The 17,129-nt window shown below is 35.6% G+C and overlaps 2 protein-coding genes across 2 annotated transcripts in view; both read right to left on the minus strand.

The window, feature by feature from the left end:
- The window catches only part of LOC149909065 (limbic system-associated membrane protein-like), a 116,814-nt gene that overhangs the window by 40,665 nt on the left and 59,020 nt on the right, over positions 1 to 17,129 (minus strand). The gene's annotated exons all lie outside the window — the stretch shown is intronic.
- Positions 12,721 to 13,689, minus strand: LOC149909066 (uncharacterized). Its single transcript, XM_090120668.1, has one exon. The coding sequence runs from the start codon at positions 13,508 to 13,510 to the stop codon at positions 12,785 to 12,787; it is 726 nt and encodes a 241-aa protein (XP_089976794.1). The 5' UTR covers positions 13,511 to 13,689; the 3' UTR covers positions 12,721 to 12,784.

Consider the following 17,129-nt stretch of genomic DNA (forward strand, 5'->3'; position numbering starts at 1 on the left):
CATACAAAGACATCATTAGTAAAAGGAGTAACCAAGGCAACGGACAAAAAATAACTTTTATAATACTGGTAAATAATACATTTCAATTTTTAATCGTATTGCTTTGTGATAAGCGGCGCCATCAATTATTCTCTCTTTTGTATGCAGATAAATGTACGATTCCTTTAAGCCTTATTCTAAGAAATCATTTTGATCCAACTGTGTATTGGATTTTCTTTTTACCTTTCAGAATAACGAGAAATGGTAAAATACTTGTAATATGTACAACAAATGTTTTATGTACTTACTTTTTTATTTCGACGAAAAACGATAGATAAATTCAATAAAGGTGCCGATAAATATTTTGTTTAAGAATTTGTGATGCGAAGAGAATTTTTCAAATATTTTATTTATCGGATTAACAGATAAATGTGTTCATCATTGTAGCGAAATAAATAATAGATTATACTAGTGAACAGAATTGGCTTCCAAATCTCTAAAAAAAAAAGATGTGTGGCACTCGGGGACTGCCGCGGTAAAGCTATTGCATAGCATGCCTTCAAGCCACACCTGACACCTCCGTGCCCGTCGGAGTGGGGAGCGTGAGGTTATTTTAGTGGCGGAATTTCTGGATTCGGTCCCCGCGCTCAAGGCCCACGATAAAAGCTATGCAATAGCTTAATAATTAATTAACTCTACATATATACATTTCCCATTTTTCATTCCACATAAAATAAATTGATAACACATAAGTTGTATATCTAATATCATGCTAGGAAATAGTTAACAGTTCATAACAATGCATAAATAGTACTGCTTTAAAGTTTGTTTGGACGCTGGTTATTATGAGTTTTCCGCTTATACAGGACACTCGGAGTTCGGACCCAACATTATTTCTTTGTTTCAACTATATTTTCTACAATTGCTTTAACATACTGGAATTTTAATAAATATATGCTGTTTCTTTTTTATACAAATGTACAAGTGAACAAATTATTAGCGGTTTCTAAAAGCTTCTTTAGAAGAAAATTTCTTTTATCTCTGAAGCAATAACAAAGCATCGAAAGGGCTAAATCGATTCGTCGTCCTTCATTGGAGAAGTGGGAAAATGATTGTACTAGACCATCTATATAGCGCTGTCATTTTTTCAAACTGGAAATAAAACTGCTTTAATCTGCTACATCTATATACTACATATGCTACATCATAGTATAAGTCATAAGATATCATGGTACGACTGTCTCAATTTCATAGACTTCATTTCGTAGCCACCGTAGCCCTTGATTTCGTAATTCTCTTTTGTGGCTGGTTCGTAGTTAGTAAATGATCCCAGGAAACTTTAGCACACTCGGGTGTAAAGTTCTGTTCAGTAAAAAATACACAAAATCCAACCTTCCTGCTGGAACCACGCGGCTTGTTATTTCTCCGCCACAGGAAATAACTTTACCTAGAAAAGTCACACTCGCTAACAAGCTACACAAGCCAATTCTAAACATTTTTCCGTCCGCGTCGTGCTTTGAATACGTGTTGTTTTACGAATTTTAAAACAATGGATGCAAATGGTGCAATGTGGACCGTAATTGACAAGGGTGGAAAGGATAATTAGTTCGTTATTTCGTCGCAATATTATTCAGAAACAATTTCAATAAATTAGTATTGAAACGTTATTTGCACACATTTGATTTTACCGAGGTTATGACAAAGCTGTTTGAGATTTGTGTTTCATCGGGGGTAAATATTAAATGAGTAATTGGTTGTGGATAATTATCATTTAAATATAAATAAAAGTATGTCATATTGTAATGCACTTTTCAAACCATAGTCATATCGATATATGATATTCAATATATTTCAAAGTAAATCTAAATTCTAAGTTCTAGTTCTAAGCACAGCTATGCTAAAGTTGGTCAGTACCTAGCGGTCACAAGTAAATTTATACCTAATTGTTAAAGGCAAACAGATTACAATCCTGATTGAAGATAGAACTTGTAGAATGTAGATGCAAAGCTAAAAACATAAGTAACTTTTACACCGTAAGTAATTAATTCCTTCTGGTATAAACTTTATCAACTTAATTTCACACTTATTCTAGTTGGAATTCTTTGTTGCCTTAAGAAAGTTAAATTGCGTTTGTCTACCAACCTATATTTCAATATTTTAATAATGAAATGGCTCTCGTTTCGCTACGGTTTAATAAAAAAGTATACGGTAATGTACAAAACTTAGGCGTAATTTAATCTAATACGGAACCAAATTTGAAATATACATCCTTCAGTACCGATGTATTGCCAATAGGCTTTAGTTATATACAAGTAAGGTAAGTGACTTCTACCATTTTGAATTGAAAGTTGAAACTATTTCTAATAAATGTTTTATAGATGTTTTGATAGACTGAGATTTTTATAGCATTGGTATTCCCTGGAGATCGAATCCAGAACGCTCCAATAAAAACGCTCTACGCATACTCCATACTCGTAGGTATAGTAGGTCATATTATAATACTGCCCTGTTTCTGAGAATATAGAATATTTCTAGGTATAGTTTTAGCTTCATAAGTAAAGTCCCGTATCCCCAAGTGGGGTATGGGGCAGATGGATTATCCATACATCTGTTTCACTGATCGATTATTCTTTAGGGACAAGTAGGTGATCAGCCTTCTGTGTCCTGCCAGACCGAGACATTTTTTTTATTCGTCTCAACCGGGAATCGAACCAAGGACCCCTCGGTTCTACGGTCACGCGTCAACCACTGTACCAAGGAGGCTGTCAATAGCTTCATTGCATTTATATAAAACTACAATATTTGAGAACCCTTTATATTTATAAATATTTATATATCCCAAATTGCAAGCCTTATTCCTGTTAAAATAGAGCATAAGATAGTAATCGTGTACATTGTTGTGCAGGAATCGAGTCTTCGAATGCAATAGATTGAACAGTTTACGATTTGAACTCCACATTCTGCCTCAAGTCTAGTTATTGACGCATTGTAAGTGCATCGAATACAAAGCGGCATATTTACCTGAGAATAATAGTAGTTAGGGATTCGAGGACTATGTAGTATGTACACAACAATGTACATGTATGGTACCTATTTACGTGAATTGTGTGGATATCATTAGGGGAACTTGAAGTTTCTAATATCATACTATGGTACAAATCAAGCAAGTTTGTGATTACGTCAGATGTTCTATAATCTAATACAAATGTGTTCTATTTATATAACGATGAGACATGAGAATTATTGGACCATGTTCTATTTCCTATAAGCCTGTTATTATTTCCGTAATGTAATGGGATAAAAAATAAAGTGATTGTCCAAATAAACAACAATATTGCTCGTTGATTAACATTGATTATTGAGTCACACTCGTCAATTGGCATACCAAAAGTCAAAAGCAGAAGGAAACAGGAATTTATTGAAAAAGTGTGCCGATATGGAGCAAGAATTACTTATATCATATCATATCACTCTCTAGTATTTGAAAATATATAGGTAACAACATTACATACGTAAATAAAACTGAGATGTAATTTAGCAAAACTACAATGTAACCATATTCCAATAATGAATACTGTCGGTCTGCTGTATTTGTTCCAACGTTCGTATTTCTTGATCTAAACCGAATGTAATATTCTTTCAATGTATTACTAGCGTTCCAACTATACTCGTACCATTCCCCACAGACTGTTCTGTATTCAGGCAACCGTCCCCAGTTGAGGCCAGCACGGTAACGATGCATTAGCCGTGTCCTGGCTTAAATACATGTTTGCCTAGCGGTCGGCTTGCGTGTTAAAACTGTTTGTTTCAGCCCCATTTGTTTAACCTGTTGATTTTGACTTCAACCCTCCAAATAGGCACATATAGTTTGTTCCTAAGCGTGTAATAAGTTTACGGTTAATAGCTTTCTCGTGTAACGTGTCTAAAATTTTAGAAGCGCTAATTTATGTTTAAGAACTTACAGACACGCGAGAAGCATGCGAAGGATTCTTATATTATTTAGTTAAAAGGCGTAATTATATTTTCATGTTGGATATAATTCTCATAATTAATTGAAACTATCCGGCCGAGTATAACTTGTAACGTCATAATTTTATATTTGAAAAAAAAAAGAGTTACATTTATAGGCATTACAAAAAGCATTATGTGCATTCACTGCTAAGGACAGTGACACTTAATAAGGCTTGAATGGTATCGACTCAGTAAACTGTTTATAAAAGGTTGTTGTTCTAGAGGATCGGAACATTAATATCAACTATAGCGGAGAAACTAAGTACATAATATCTTTTCAGTTGATGAAAAATGGATTCACGTCTATCTTTGGCGTCGTAACGCATCAATGGATAAACCAATTTTATTCGTGTTCCCTTTATAATCGCCTTTCCTTTTATTAATGCAAAGTTGTGAAATAGGTAGCCAGTTATTAATCTTCAGAAATATAAACCAGTACCTATACATATATCCTACTTCGCAGAATAGTAACATAGAAAAGTATACATTAAAAGGGCTGTATGTACCTACGATTAATTTAATTAAGATTTATTGTAGAAACAAAATCACGCTTAGCTTATATTTAAGTCAACGTTTCATTAACATTTCCTAAGTACTTACTGATTGAACAATAATTTAATTGAGAAGTCCATCGTCTCTTATTGAATTTTCACTAAATTTTCCTTCGTAAAATAAAGTGAAGCGTGGACTTGGCATTTAATTCATTAAGCCATGAAGTAGCTACTAGCTATAACGATATTTCTATAATTATGTCGTATTTCCACTTAAACTTTAATATTTTATCATGTCTTTGTGGCGCCATATTTACGTCATTTTCAGTAAACCTTATTTAATATTCAGTAACGTGAGTTGACACTTCATGTAAAATAAAAATGTCTGGACAATAGATACTTTTGGGTAGGTAATTAAAAATGCATGCCTTTATGCACTAATATGCATTTTATTATAGTTAAATTATTAATGATACTCTTAAAGTTTTCAATTCAAATAGTTGTAGTGTAATATCACAGTATTACCATTATTAATATCGTGTTCCTGTACCTATATTTTTTTCTTCTGGTTAACAGTTGTTATACTAATCATTGTAAATTTCTTTTTGAATCGTGCAATAGGTAATAAATAAACAGTAATGGCTAGTGTTATAGTAATAAAGGAAATGCAATTTTCTATTGCTTAATGTGATTCAGAATCGCAGCAATATAGGTAACTACAAGATGATTAATTAATATATTCTATTTTTATATCTTTGTGTCCCAAAAAGTATTGCGAATTCCACTATTTATTTTCCAACTCGAGAAAGCATTTTATAACAGTCTTAATAAATATTATTGTATTGTAATACAGACAATCCTTATGATTAAAACAATCAAAAAACATTATGAGACGTAATCAAGCGTACAGAACGTACTTCATGGCTAAACTGAATTTATTATTAATTCCCTCGTCGTACGTGCTTCAAGAACTTGGGTTAATTGCTTTTTGCGGGAGTGGGTAGATCTCACGTATGCGACACTTTTAGTGGGCGATGGTCACCGAACCTAGTAAGCTAATGTCTCATTACGACTATGTTGCTACTTTCATTATGGTGTTGAGTGCGCCTTGGGTTTAATTGTTAAAATTGTACGAAAGAAGTCTTAGAACAAAAGGATATTATGTTCTCCATAAATTTACTTTAATTCCTAGTTATGTTTTTTCATAAAGAAAAGGTTGTTATACCTACTCACGTTAGTATTTTTTGTTAGAGGTAAATATAAAACTAAAATAAAAAGATGTTATGAAGGTTTTATTGCGAAGAAATTGAGTAGGTATCGTATGTTATTGCTTGTTAAGAAAAGAAAATCGGGTCACGATTTATTGACACGAATCAATTTTGTGATAAGATTAATGTTATGATACTGTGCCTCGTTGCCTAATATCGGATGTGTTATCAGCGATATATTGCTAATTATATGTGATTTATTTGTATGACTTACATGTAGGTATATTATATACTTATTAATTTGTTTGTGAACGTGTTTAAGAAAATTACGTTCGTTAAAAATTAAAGAAAATAGTACGAGTTCACACTGAATTATTATTTACGTGCATTTTCTAGTTGCCTTCTCTCGACTATTTCAATAATATGATAAAAATTATTGAATGACAAAGGAAGGTGTACAAGTTCCGTTTAATTATTAATAAATACGAATAATTTAATTAAGATAATTATACAACAAAGAGAAATTGAAACAATGCCTCTGTGAAATATTAAATCCTATTACTCAGCCTTATTGAAATTTTGTACCGACAAGGATACTTTTAAAATGGTGCGAAATGAGCAAATATGTCATGCGTGATGCAATTAACTATTTGCTATAACGTCTTCGTCAACCGATCAATCATTTTTTTAGTATAATAAGTATAACATCATGTGTATAGTTTACATATTCTTTAGAGTACGAACTAAACTACAATTCAGAGCTACTTGTGTAAGATCCCCTTGTAACACTGCACTGGTTGTCGAGGGTTGTAATTAAACTCCAATATTCAAACTCTCAAAGACTATATTTCTTGAAAATGTCGGTAACAAAACTTAAGTACAACCGAACACTTCGAGCGCTAAGTCTCAACTGTCGTTTTGAATGCCGCGCGCCACCAAGCGGCCATCAGTGTTGCCAGTTGATTAAACAATTAATATTGAATTATAAAAATATGAAATTATAAATAATCTATAGTTGATAAAATAATAGGTAATAATAATTAGAAAACCTTACACTCGACCATCCTGATGACATGCATGTCCTCATGCATGCACCAGGTGGAACCATATAAAACCTTACACTTGGCAGAACGAGGCATTCGACTCAAACTCAAACATTCATTTATTCAATTAGACTACTATTTAGTAGCACTTTCGAATCGTCATTGCATAGTTAAGTATTTTTAACATTTACCACCGATTCGGAAGGCAGTATCTATGGAGAAGAATCGGCAAGAAACTCCATAGTTGCTCTTTTAAAATCATGTCAATATTACATAATATGTAACTTATATCTAACTACATAATATATCATAATATGCCAAAGACTAATAATATAATATACAATATTCACTTTTACACGCACACACGCTATAACCGTTAATTAAAATTTATTCATCATTAACAAATTAGCAAGAGATACAATACATGTAAATGAGTTAATAATAATTTTACAAAAGTTCGTTTTTATCTTTGTAACCAAATAATCACTTTTGACTTCACTATCTACAGAACCTTAAACACTAGGCAAGGTTACAAGGCTACAGTTATCCTTGTAGCCTTGCAACCCTGCAACCATTGTAACCATTGTAACCTTGTAACCATTGTAACCTCGTAACCATTGTAACCATTGTAACCATTGTAACCTTGTAACCATTGTAACCTTGTAACCATCGTAACCTTGTAACCATCGTAACCTTGTAACCATTGTAACCTTGTAACCATTGTAATAATTGTAACCTTGTAACCATTGTAACCTTGTAACCATTGTAACCATTGTAACCTTGTAACCATTGTAACCTTGTAACCATGTAACCTGGTAACCTGGTAACCTTGTAACCTTGTAACCTTGTAACCATTGTAACCTTGTAACCATGTAACCTGGTAACCTTGTAACCTTGTAACCTTGTAACCTTGTAACCTCGTAACCTTCTATAACTAACTTTATAATCATAAAATTATCTTTCGGAAACATTTATACGTTACACATATAGAGCAAACTCGAAATGAACATGGATTTAACAACAGCTAGGCAGGACATAATCACAATATCCTACTATCCTATTTCTAAACAATAAGACACAGCAAAGCAACTTCCTCATTCATTTAAATCACAACGTACATACATTAAACTAAGATTGCATTTTAAATTTAACTCCAGCCATATTGAAATGGCATGTTCCATCTATATAGCTGAAAGTCTCACAGCAAAACGAAGAAACTTTTCTATCTTACGCGGACATTTGCTACAGAATATCATTACAAAATATATTGTTGGACATCAAACGGGAGAGTTTTTATAAGGAAGGAAGATAACGCTAAACAAGCTCTCATTAAAATGAGCATCAACTACTCTCTCTTAAACAATCATTGTGACTAGATTATACTTTAATTAGTGATCTAACAAATTTTACTAACCCTAACACATCAACCTATATAATACACTTTCTACTACATTGAAGAATTATGACCCACAACTTATACACAATTATTACCACTATTGGCAACATAAAATATATTATATATGCATTAAAAATAAACCATGTCGTTCGTTTATTCAACATAACATGTGTAATATTTTTATTTGACTTTTATTTTCAAAAATTATCAACATTCGATAACCTCAACTCCAATTTAATTCTTGACCTTGATTCTTCCTGCGCAATAAAATGTGTTTCTTGTAATTTATTAGAAAACACAAATAAAAGAAGATCAATTCCTAATTCTAACTGTTAATATAAGAAGCGTTCATCGAAATTTCGATTCGCTGGTTGTATTTATGGAGAGTTTGGGGGTTGACATAGATATAGTCATCCTCACAGAATGTTGGACTAATCAGGATAGCTTAATACCCTCCATAAACAAATACCACTCAATTCATACACTGAAACTTATAATCAAAACGATGGTGTCATTGCTTATATTAAAAAGATTTAGAATTTAAACCATTAATAGACGATGGTAACTGCCTGCTCTTAAAGATATCGAATAACACCACCATTGTGTGCTCATATAGACCTCCATCTTTTTCGAACCCTACCAAATACATTAATTCAATCAGTAATCTCTTATCCTCAATTAATTCTGATAATGTTATGTTCACTGGTGATATAAATCTAGATTTTTTTTTGCCATCTAACTTATCTAACCTAATGAGTGCCTAAACATATTGTGTTGTCACGGTTTCCGACAAGCTATTGATAAACCTACTAGACTACGAACATGTATCGACCATTTTATGGTCATATCAAAAAAAATATTGCCTAACATAATAAATAAATAAATAAATAAAAAACACTTTATTTGCACACACAAAACATAACAAAATCAAACAATAATAATATACACTGGAGCGGTACAAATAGGCGGCCTTATCGCTAAAAAGCGATATCTTCCAGGCAACCTTAGGATATAGGAAAAGTTAGAAGAAAATGAACAATTGGATAGTAGAAGGAGCATAGCGAAGCATTATAAAAAGTGCAAATAAAAGTAGGAAATAGTTACATAAATACAAATATTAATACATAATTATAATATATATATTATATATATAGCGAATGAAGAAAAATAAAGAAAATAACAGGATATAAGTAGTTAAGTAAGATAGATAAGAACGTATGAAACATTTAAACGTTAGTTGTGAAGATAATGCTGTTTGACCAGATACTTGAAAGAGCTGATAGATTGAGCTTTCCTGATGTTTAACGGGAGCGAGTTCCACAACCTTACAGCTTGCACGGTAAAGGAAGCATCGTAAAAACGAGTTTTGTGAGCGGGCATGCGAAGCGTAAGGTTGTCCAAGGAGCGTAGATCGAGTTCATGGGAAGAGCCCAAGAACACGAATCTATTTTTAAGGTAGGATGGGGATCTAGGATCAAAAAGGATATTGTACAGGAGGGAAAGGATGTGAGTATTCCGGCGAAGTCGGATGGGCAGCCAATTGAGTTTCGAGCGATATTCTGAGATATGATCATATTTGCGCAAGCCAAAGATAAATCTGATAGCAAAATTTTGAAGTCGTTCTAATTTGTTAAGTAGCTCCTCATTAAGGTCTGGAAAGCATGCATCACCATAATCAAGGATAGAAAGCAACAAAGACTGCGCCAAAACAGTTTTCGTAGGAACAGGTAAAAAGTTGCGCAATCGACGTAAAGATGACGTAACGCCAAAAACCTTACGGCTTACTTGTTTTATGTGTTCGGTCCAGGATAGGGTTTGATCGATATAAATACCAAGGTTTTTAACCGATGTACTATATGGAACTGGGACTCCATCGATCGAAATAAGAGTTAAATCCGGAAAAGAAATCTTAGAAAGCAAATAAGAACTGCCTAAAATAATAACTTGAGTCTTTCCAGGATTTAATGTGAGACCATAAGCATGAGTCCAGTCGACAATGGATTGAAGGTCAGTGTTGATGCGAGTAATCGCTTCTTCAAGATTTTCCATTGACGAATGGGTGTAAATTTGTAGATCGTCTGCGTACAGATGGTAGAGAGAGGAAAGTTTAGAAGAAATAGAGTTAATGAAAATACTAAAAAGGAGGGGTGACAACACGCCGCCTTGAGGGACGCCAGCAGAAACATCACACCATGAGGAATAGGATTCATCCACCCGGACGCGCTGCCGACGACCCTGCAAGTAACTACGAAACCAACCAACCACCGCAGGAGATACGTTAAGAGAACTAAGCAAAGCTAACAGGATATCAAAGTCAACGGTGTTGAAGGCATTGGAAAAATCGAGGAGAGCAAGGATAGTTAGCTGCTTATTGTCCATTGCCATACGAATATCCTCTGTAACTTTGACAAGAGCAGTGACCGTGCTATGGCCCGTACGAAAACCAGATTGTAAAGGATCTAGAAGGGAATTATAGTTAAGAAAGGAGCACAGCTGTTGTTGCACTAACCTTTCAAGAACTTTAGATAGGAATGGTAGGATGGAAATAGGGCGATAATCGGAGAAATTGGATGGATTGTTTTTTTTAGGGAGTGGAATGATGAATGCATCTTTCCAGATCTGGGGAAAAGAACTCGAAGATAGGGAGAAATTAAGGATGTGTGTGAGGATGGGAAGGATAATATCAAGAATGGGCAGAATCATAGCACGGCCTATACCATCACAGCCGAGAGCATTCGAAGCGATGGCCAATGTATTCTTCTTAACGTCACTGGCAGTGAAAGGTACAAGAATGAACGGAGGAGAGTCAGGAGTTTGCATGGTAGAAAGAAGAGAAATGGTATCAGTTTTAGTGTTACAGTCCAGAGTAGACTTTGACGAGGAGAAATGTTTGTTAATAAGATCTAAATTAATATTTACAGGAAAGGAGATATTCTGAGATTTACCAACTCCAAGTGTTTTTAAAAATTTCCAAGTGTCTGAAGTGTTGCCGCTCTCAACGGATTTGTGAATGTGGCGTCGTTGTGCATCTCTACACATCGTATTGCAGCGATTGCGAATTGCTTTATATTTTTCACGATTGGAGTCCGAGTTATTCAGTTTAAATTTGGCTTTCGCCAGATTTTTCTTGTGAACAATAGATCTAAGTTCATCTGTCAACCAAGGAGCTGGAACATGCTTCATTTTAACTGCTTTAATTGGCGCATGAGTATCGTACAGTTTAGTAAGTAGTAAATTAAAGGCTGCAACTTTGGAGTCTACACAATTGGCAGATGAGACAGGTGACCAATCGATTTTTTGAGCATCATCACACAGACGCTCAACGTCCATTCCACGGAAACTGCGCTGTAACAATACTTTGTGCTTTCTTTTGGGAGGACGAACACGGTAAGAAAGGAAGACAAGGTCGTGGTAAGAAAAGGCATCGGCAGTGCACTGACCGTGCTTAGAGACAAGATTAGGAGAGGAAACAATAATTAAATCTAGGAGAGAAGGACAACAGCCAGGAGAGAAGTGAGTAGGATTAAGGGGAAGGATATTGAGGTTACAGGAGGATACGATTGTTGAAAGCTTGTCACTCCGGATGTCATTTTTAAGAAGACAGGTGTTAAAGTCTCCCATAAGAATGACATGGTCATAGATAGGACGTAAATTCTCTAGCGTTTTTTCAAACGCCGGAAAATAGTTAATAAGAAGGGAGGGGACATAGAAAACACCTAAAAGAAGTTTAGTGCAGGAAATCATGACTTCAATTAGCAAGTGTTCGGCCTCGTCGGCAGGTGGCGGTTGTGGAGATGTGCTGATAACGGTGAAAGGTAAGTCGGAGCGTAAGTATATAGCAACTCCACCACCCACCCGACCGGTACGGTCGTTACGTACCAAATTGAAGCCAGGTAAGGAGTAAGAGGTAGAGGAAAGACAAGGCTTGAGCCAGGTTTCGGAAATAAGGATAGCGTGAATGGAGTTAGAATTAAATGATGCATGCATATCGGTAAAGTGTGCCGGAATACTCTGTGCGTTGATGTGGATAACGTTAAAATTTTTTAAAACATCAGAAAAGGTAGAAGTCAAACATATATCAAGAGGTGGGCTGTCAAAACTCTGAAAACTATCATCACAACTATGAGCGCTTACGAAGGAATCACAGTCACTATCATTCGAAAACGAAATGGTGGACTAAATGTAATACTTATATATTAAATATTAATATATGAAAGAAATTTGTATATAATATATGTATATATAAATAATTAATAATATCAAATATAAAAATATATATAAACTTTTCCTATACCCGCCAGCTACATAGAAAATAAAAATTCAACAAACAGGTAAATACGCAAAAACATAAAACGGAACGTACTAAAACATTACAAACTAAGTTGACATCTCCGAGGTTGACATTGATTCACTGACATTTGACATTAGACATATTACGACAAGTCAACTGTCAACACAATAATAAATCAAAACAAGAGTGACCTCTAAAAACGTGTGAAGTGTAGAAATTATATAATTAATTGAATACGGGGGTAATTTAACTTGCCGAGCGCACAGATAAAAAAGTGACACAGAAAATATATAAATTACAATTACAACAGGAAGAAAATTACAACAAAGATAAATATTATGGATACTCATATTATAAAGAAGGGCTCACTTTCGTCCAACTCTTTTGGGCCGGGTGTTACCCGAACCCTTAGACGCTGGGGCAGCACCGGATACAGTGTTTGCAGGCACAGCTGCTGGATCGCTGACGATAACGTCGAGTTCATCAGAACTTGTGACCCGGTGTCTTACACCATCGGCAGATCTCACAATAATATTTCCCTCTTGAGTCCAACAGTTAGAAACTCCAAATTTCTTACGAGCCAACATAAATGTATCATGCCGAGATTTTGTGAGAAATTCGGAAATAGTAATTCCCGTATTTTTAAGGCAAGTCTTGGAGAACCATACCCGATCACGGACTGGCACCCGGTCAAATTTGACAACAATTGGCCTGTTTCTATCAGCTGAGTAATGGCCCAAGCGGTGGCAATGACTAAATGACTCGGCATTAACATCTGGCAGTTCAAGGTGCTCAACAATAACTTTAGCCACAAGATCAGCGGTGTTCTCCTTCTTCTCTTCGGCAATACCATGAAAGAGGAGCATCTTGCGACGAGAGCGGGTTTCCTGCTGGTCCGAGATTTTCAGCAATAACTCCACTTGTGCATGTAGCGTTTTGAGTGAGGAAGTTACAAATGTGCGAAACAAATTAAAATCAGTTGTGTTCTCACCTGAAGTTGTTTCATTGTTGAGTAGCTTCCTTTCAAATTCTGCCATTTTAGTGTTGAAATTAACAGTCATCTCTGACAAAGTTTGCTTAAGTGACTCCATGGTAATAGTGATTTGAAATAAAACTTGTTAGTTGAAGATAAGAGTGAAAAATACAGGAGAATGATGCTGGAAGGTATAGTTTTTACACAATCATAACTTTACACTGAGAAATCAAGTAAAAATATTTAAAAATATAATTTTAGTAGAGCAGTTAAAATTTGATGTTGCTAGGTTCACAACTACCCATAATATATATTTGATGCATTAACTGACCACTCCTCTATCTTACTAGCTTTTAACAAATTTAAATTCAACACACATAAACTAGATACATATAAAACAATATTCGACAAACAAATTATTTCTAGCGTTATTAGTGAAACTGACTGGCAAAATTTTTATAATATTACTGACCCTAATACAACTATCTAACGCTAACATTAAGTAGAGCTAACGAAAAAGGTATTAGAAGGATACCTAACCGTAAACGACCATTGAAACCTTGGATCACATCAGGTTTAATCAAAAGCATAAGATTTAGAAACAAACTTCACACTAAAAAAAAATCACCTTGCGATGAAGAGATGTTAAATAAATATAGAAGTTATAGAAATTTATGTAACAAGCTAATAAGGACAGCAAAGAAAATTTACTATAAACAAAAACTAGAACAGCAGACTGGCAACATAAAAGAAACTTGGAACATTATTAAGGAAGCATGACATATTACGAAAACTACTAACAAATGTACAGATTTACTAAGAATAGACTCATGCCCTACTAAATCTCTAAATGCTGTACTGCTGTAGTACTTTGTCTCAATCGGATCAGCCTTAGCCAATGAAACTCTAAATATGTTAAACCAATCAGAACTCGAACTAGCAACCCTAGCCAGTGACAGGAATTGTCCGGCTAACTCATTGCATTTACACCTACTGATAAATATGAGATAAATGCTATTAATGCTAGATAATGCTAGATAATGCTATATAACTGGTCTCAAAAACACCAACTCTTCTGGACATGACGATACCCACTCCCATAATCCAGATTTGCAAAGATATCCTATCAGAACCAATAGCCCATTTGTGTGATTTAAGTCCCACTAGCGGTATATTTCCTGATCTATTCAAAAGCTATAGTCTGTCCAATATATAAAACTGGCGATAAAACGTCTCCTTCAAACTATAGACCTATATAACTGCTTAGTACTCTATCCAAGATTTTAGAAAAATGTGTCAATAAAAGACTCATGAACTACCTGGAATCATTTAGATTACTTAATCCTAATCAATTTGGTTTCAGAAGTGCCCTATCCACCGAGGGCGCTACCTTACGTTTAACATCTCTGGTCCCATCGTATCTTGACTCTAACATGAAATGCATGGGGGTCTTTCTTGATTTACAAAAAGCCTTTGACACTGTTTCCATACCTATCCTGTTAAGTAGGCTGGAAGATGCAGGCGTTAGATGTATTGCCAAAGACTGGTTCCAAAGCTATCTTAGCGATAGAACCCAACGAGTAGGAGTTGACGGCAATCTTAGTTCAGAGTATAAGTGTACATACGGAGTACCGCAGGGCAGTACCTTAGGACCTACTCTGTTCTTGATTTATGTCAACGGCTTATGTAACCTTGATATTGGATGTGGACAAGCTACTATGTTTGCTGATGATACTGTGGTTCTATTTAGCGCAAAGACTTGGGTGAAAGCCATTGATAAAGCTGAAAAGGGACTAAAGGGCGTATAATTAGCAAATGGTTTGAAACAGTCTATTGAACTTAAATACCGAAAACAAATACATTTGCTTCATTAAAACTTCATCTATGCAGCCAAAAGAGAACATAAATATTAAATTACACATCTTTCCCTGTAACCGCAACAACATAACAAGTTTATGCTCTTGCCCAACTCTGAACAGGACACCCAAAATAAAATACCTGGGTATCTGGATTGATGAAAACCTCAACTGGAAAGAACAAATTACTAGTACGGTGAGCAGACTTAGACGACTGAAAGTAATTTTCAAAACCTTGAGAGATATTGCCAACCAGGACTTAATTATTAAGACCTATAAAACTTTGGGCGAATGTCTTATCTCATACTGTATTGTCAATTGGGGGGGGGGAGCTGCTAAAATTTACATGTTACAAGTCTACAAAGGTCAACCCAGATACCTATTCAGTAGGCTTTACACAGGTCCCTAGTCGGTGGGCCCACCGACGTCACCCAGATACCTACTTACAACAGGCCTTACACAGGTCCCTAATTGGCGCTTCCGCCAACGTCACCCAGATGCCTATTTACAACAGGCCTTACACAGGTCCCTAGTTGGCGCTTCCGCCAACGTCACCCAGATGCCTATTTACAACAGGCCTTACACAGGTCCCTAGTTGGCGCTTCCGCCAACGTCACCCAGATGCCTATTTACAAAAATTGCAGCTGTGGCTCTCACGGGTCACCCTCTGTAGCGGCACGCTGCGCTGCCGACGTTGCTCCACGTCTCGTTGTTTTTGCGCTCCAGTTGGCGAAGCCGCTTTTGTTCTTTCTTCAATGCCTCTTCACGATCCTGCAGCCGGCGGCAGTAGCTGCGGCTGCGTCCACTGGAATCGCGATCACGCCCCCGAGTGAGGCTGCGACTGGAGTCACGTTCAAGGCTGAGAGTGAGGCTGCGCCTGGAACGCGATCGGCTCCGTCGGGGAGTTCCTGCGTTCCGTCCAACATCGTTTGATTCCATCTGAAACTCGTAGCCGGAAAATTGTGTGCATTAGTATAAGATCGGGTAACATTTTTATTGAAAAGACAAAATCAGTAATATCTTGAAAACTAGGCGTGCTACGCAGAAAATAACGAAATTTTGACCCCCCCTTATAAACCCCCAGACGCAACAATAAAAATAGCCACATTCAGGTTTTTTTTTTTTTTTTTTTACCCTCAATTTAAACTTCTCCTAGTTTAATGATATTTAAAACTAACGGTCCGCCCCGGCTTCGCCCGTGGTACACATCCACGCTTTCCCTCCATAAGAGCCATCCTCGTACCTACATCGAGGAATAAACGAAAATAAGAAAAGTAAGAATTAAGGATGTCGGTTCAGCCGTTCTGGAGTTCCGCGCTTACCAACACCATTGGCGAGTTATCTTTATATTATAGTTCCTTTACTGTTATGCGGGAAGCATAACATCAGCTTAAACTTCGAAGGTAAGTGGCGTAAAGTGAATATCATGCGTTCAATGTATATTTACAACACGGCTTCAACATCTGGTATGACGTTAGGTTCGGATCACTATAATAAACTTCTATTCGTGAAAGCAACTACAACGTTTAACAATCAGACTTTACAGAGCATAATTAAGTTGTAGGCGTGTACTTACACTTTTATTGTCTATCCCGCTTCTGAGATGTAAGATCCCCTTGTAACACTGCACTGGTTGTCGAGGGTTGTAATTAAACTCCAATATTCAAACTCTCAAAGACTATATTTCTTGAAAATGTCGGTAACAAAACTTAAGTACAACCGAACACTTCGAGCGCTAAGTCTCAACTGTCGTTTTGAATGCCGCGCGCCACCAAGCGGCCATCAGTGTTGCCAGTTGATTAAACAATTAATATTGAATTATAAAAATATGAAATTATAAATAATCTATAGTTGATAAAATAATAGGTAATAATAATTAGA

The sequence above is a fragment of the Colias eurytheme genome, chromosome 4 (assembly GCF_061535395.1).
Source record: "Colias eurytheme isolate Ceu_HAF_F1 chromosome 4, ilColEury1 Martin Lab GWU primary, whole genome shotgun sequence".
In the NCBI taxonomy this organism is placed as follows: Eukaryota; Metazoa; Arthropoda; class Insecta; order Lepidoptera; family Pieridae; genus Colias; species Colias eurytheme.

Bases quoted from the DNA above. Each gene is read 5' to 3' on its own strand.
- LOC149909066 (XM_090120668.1), bottom strand. From the start codon at position 13,510: ATGGAGTCACTTAAGCAAACTTTGTCAGAGATGACTGTTAATTTCAAC.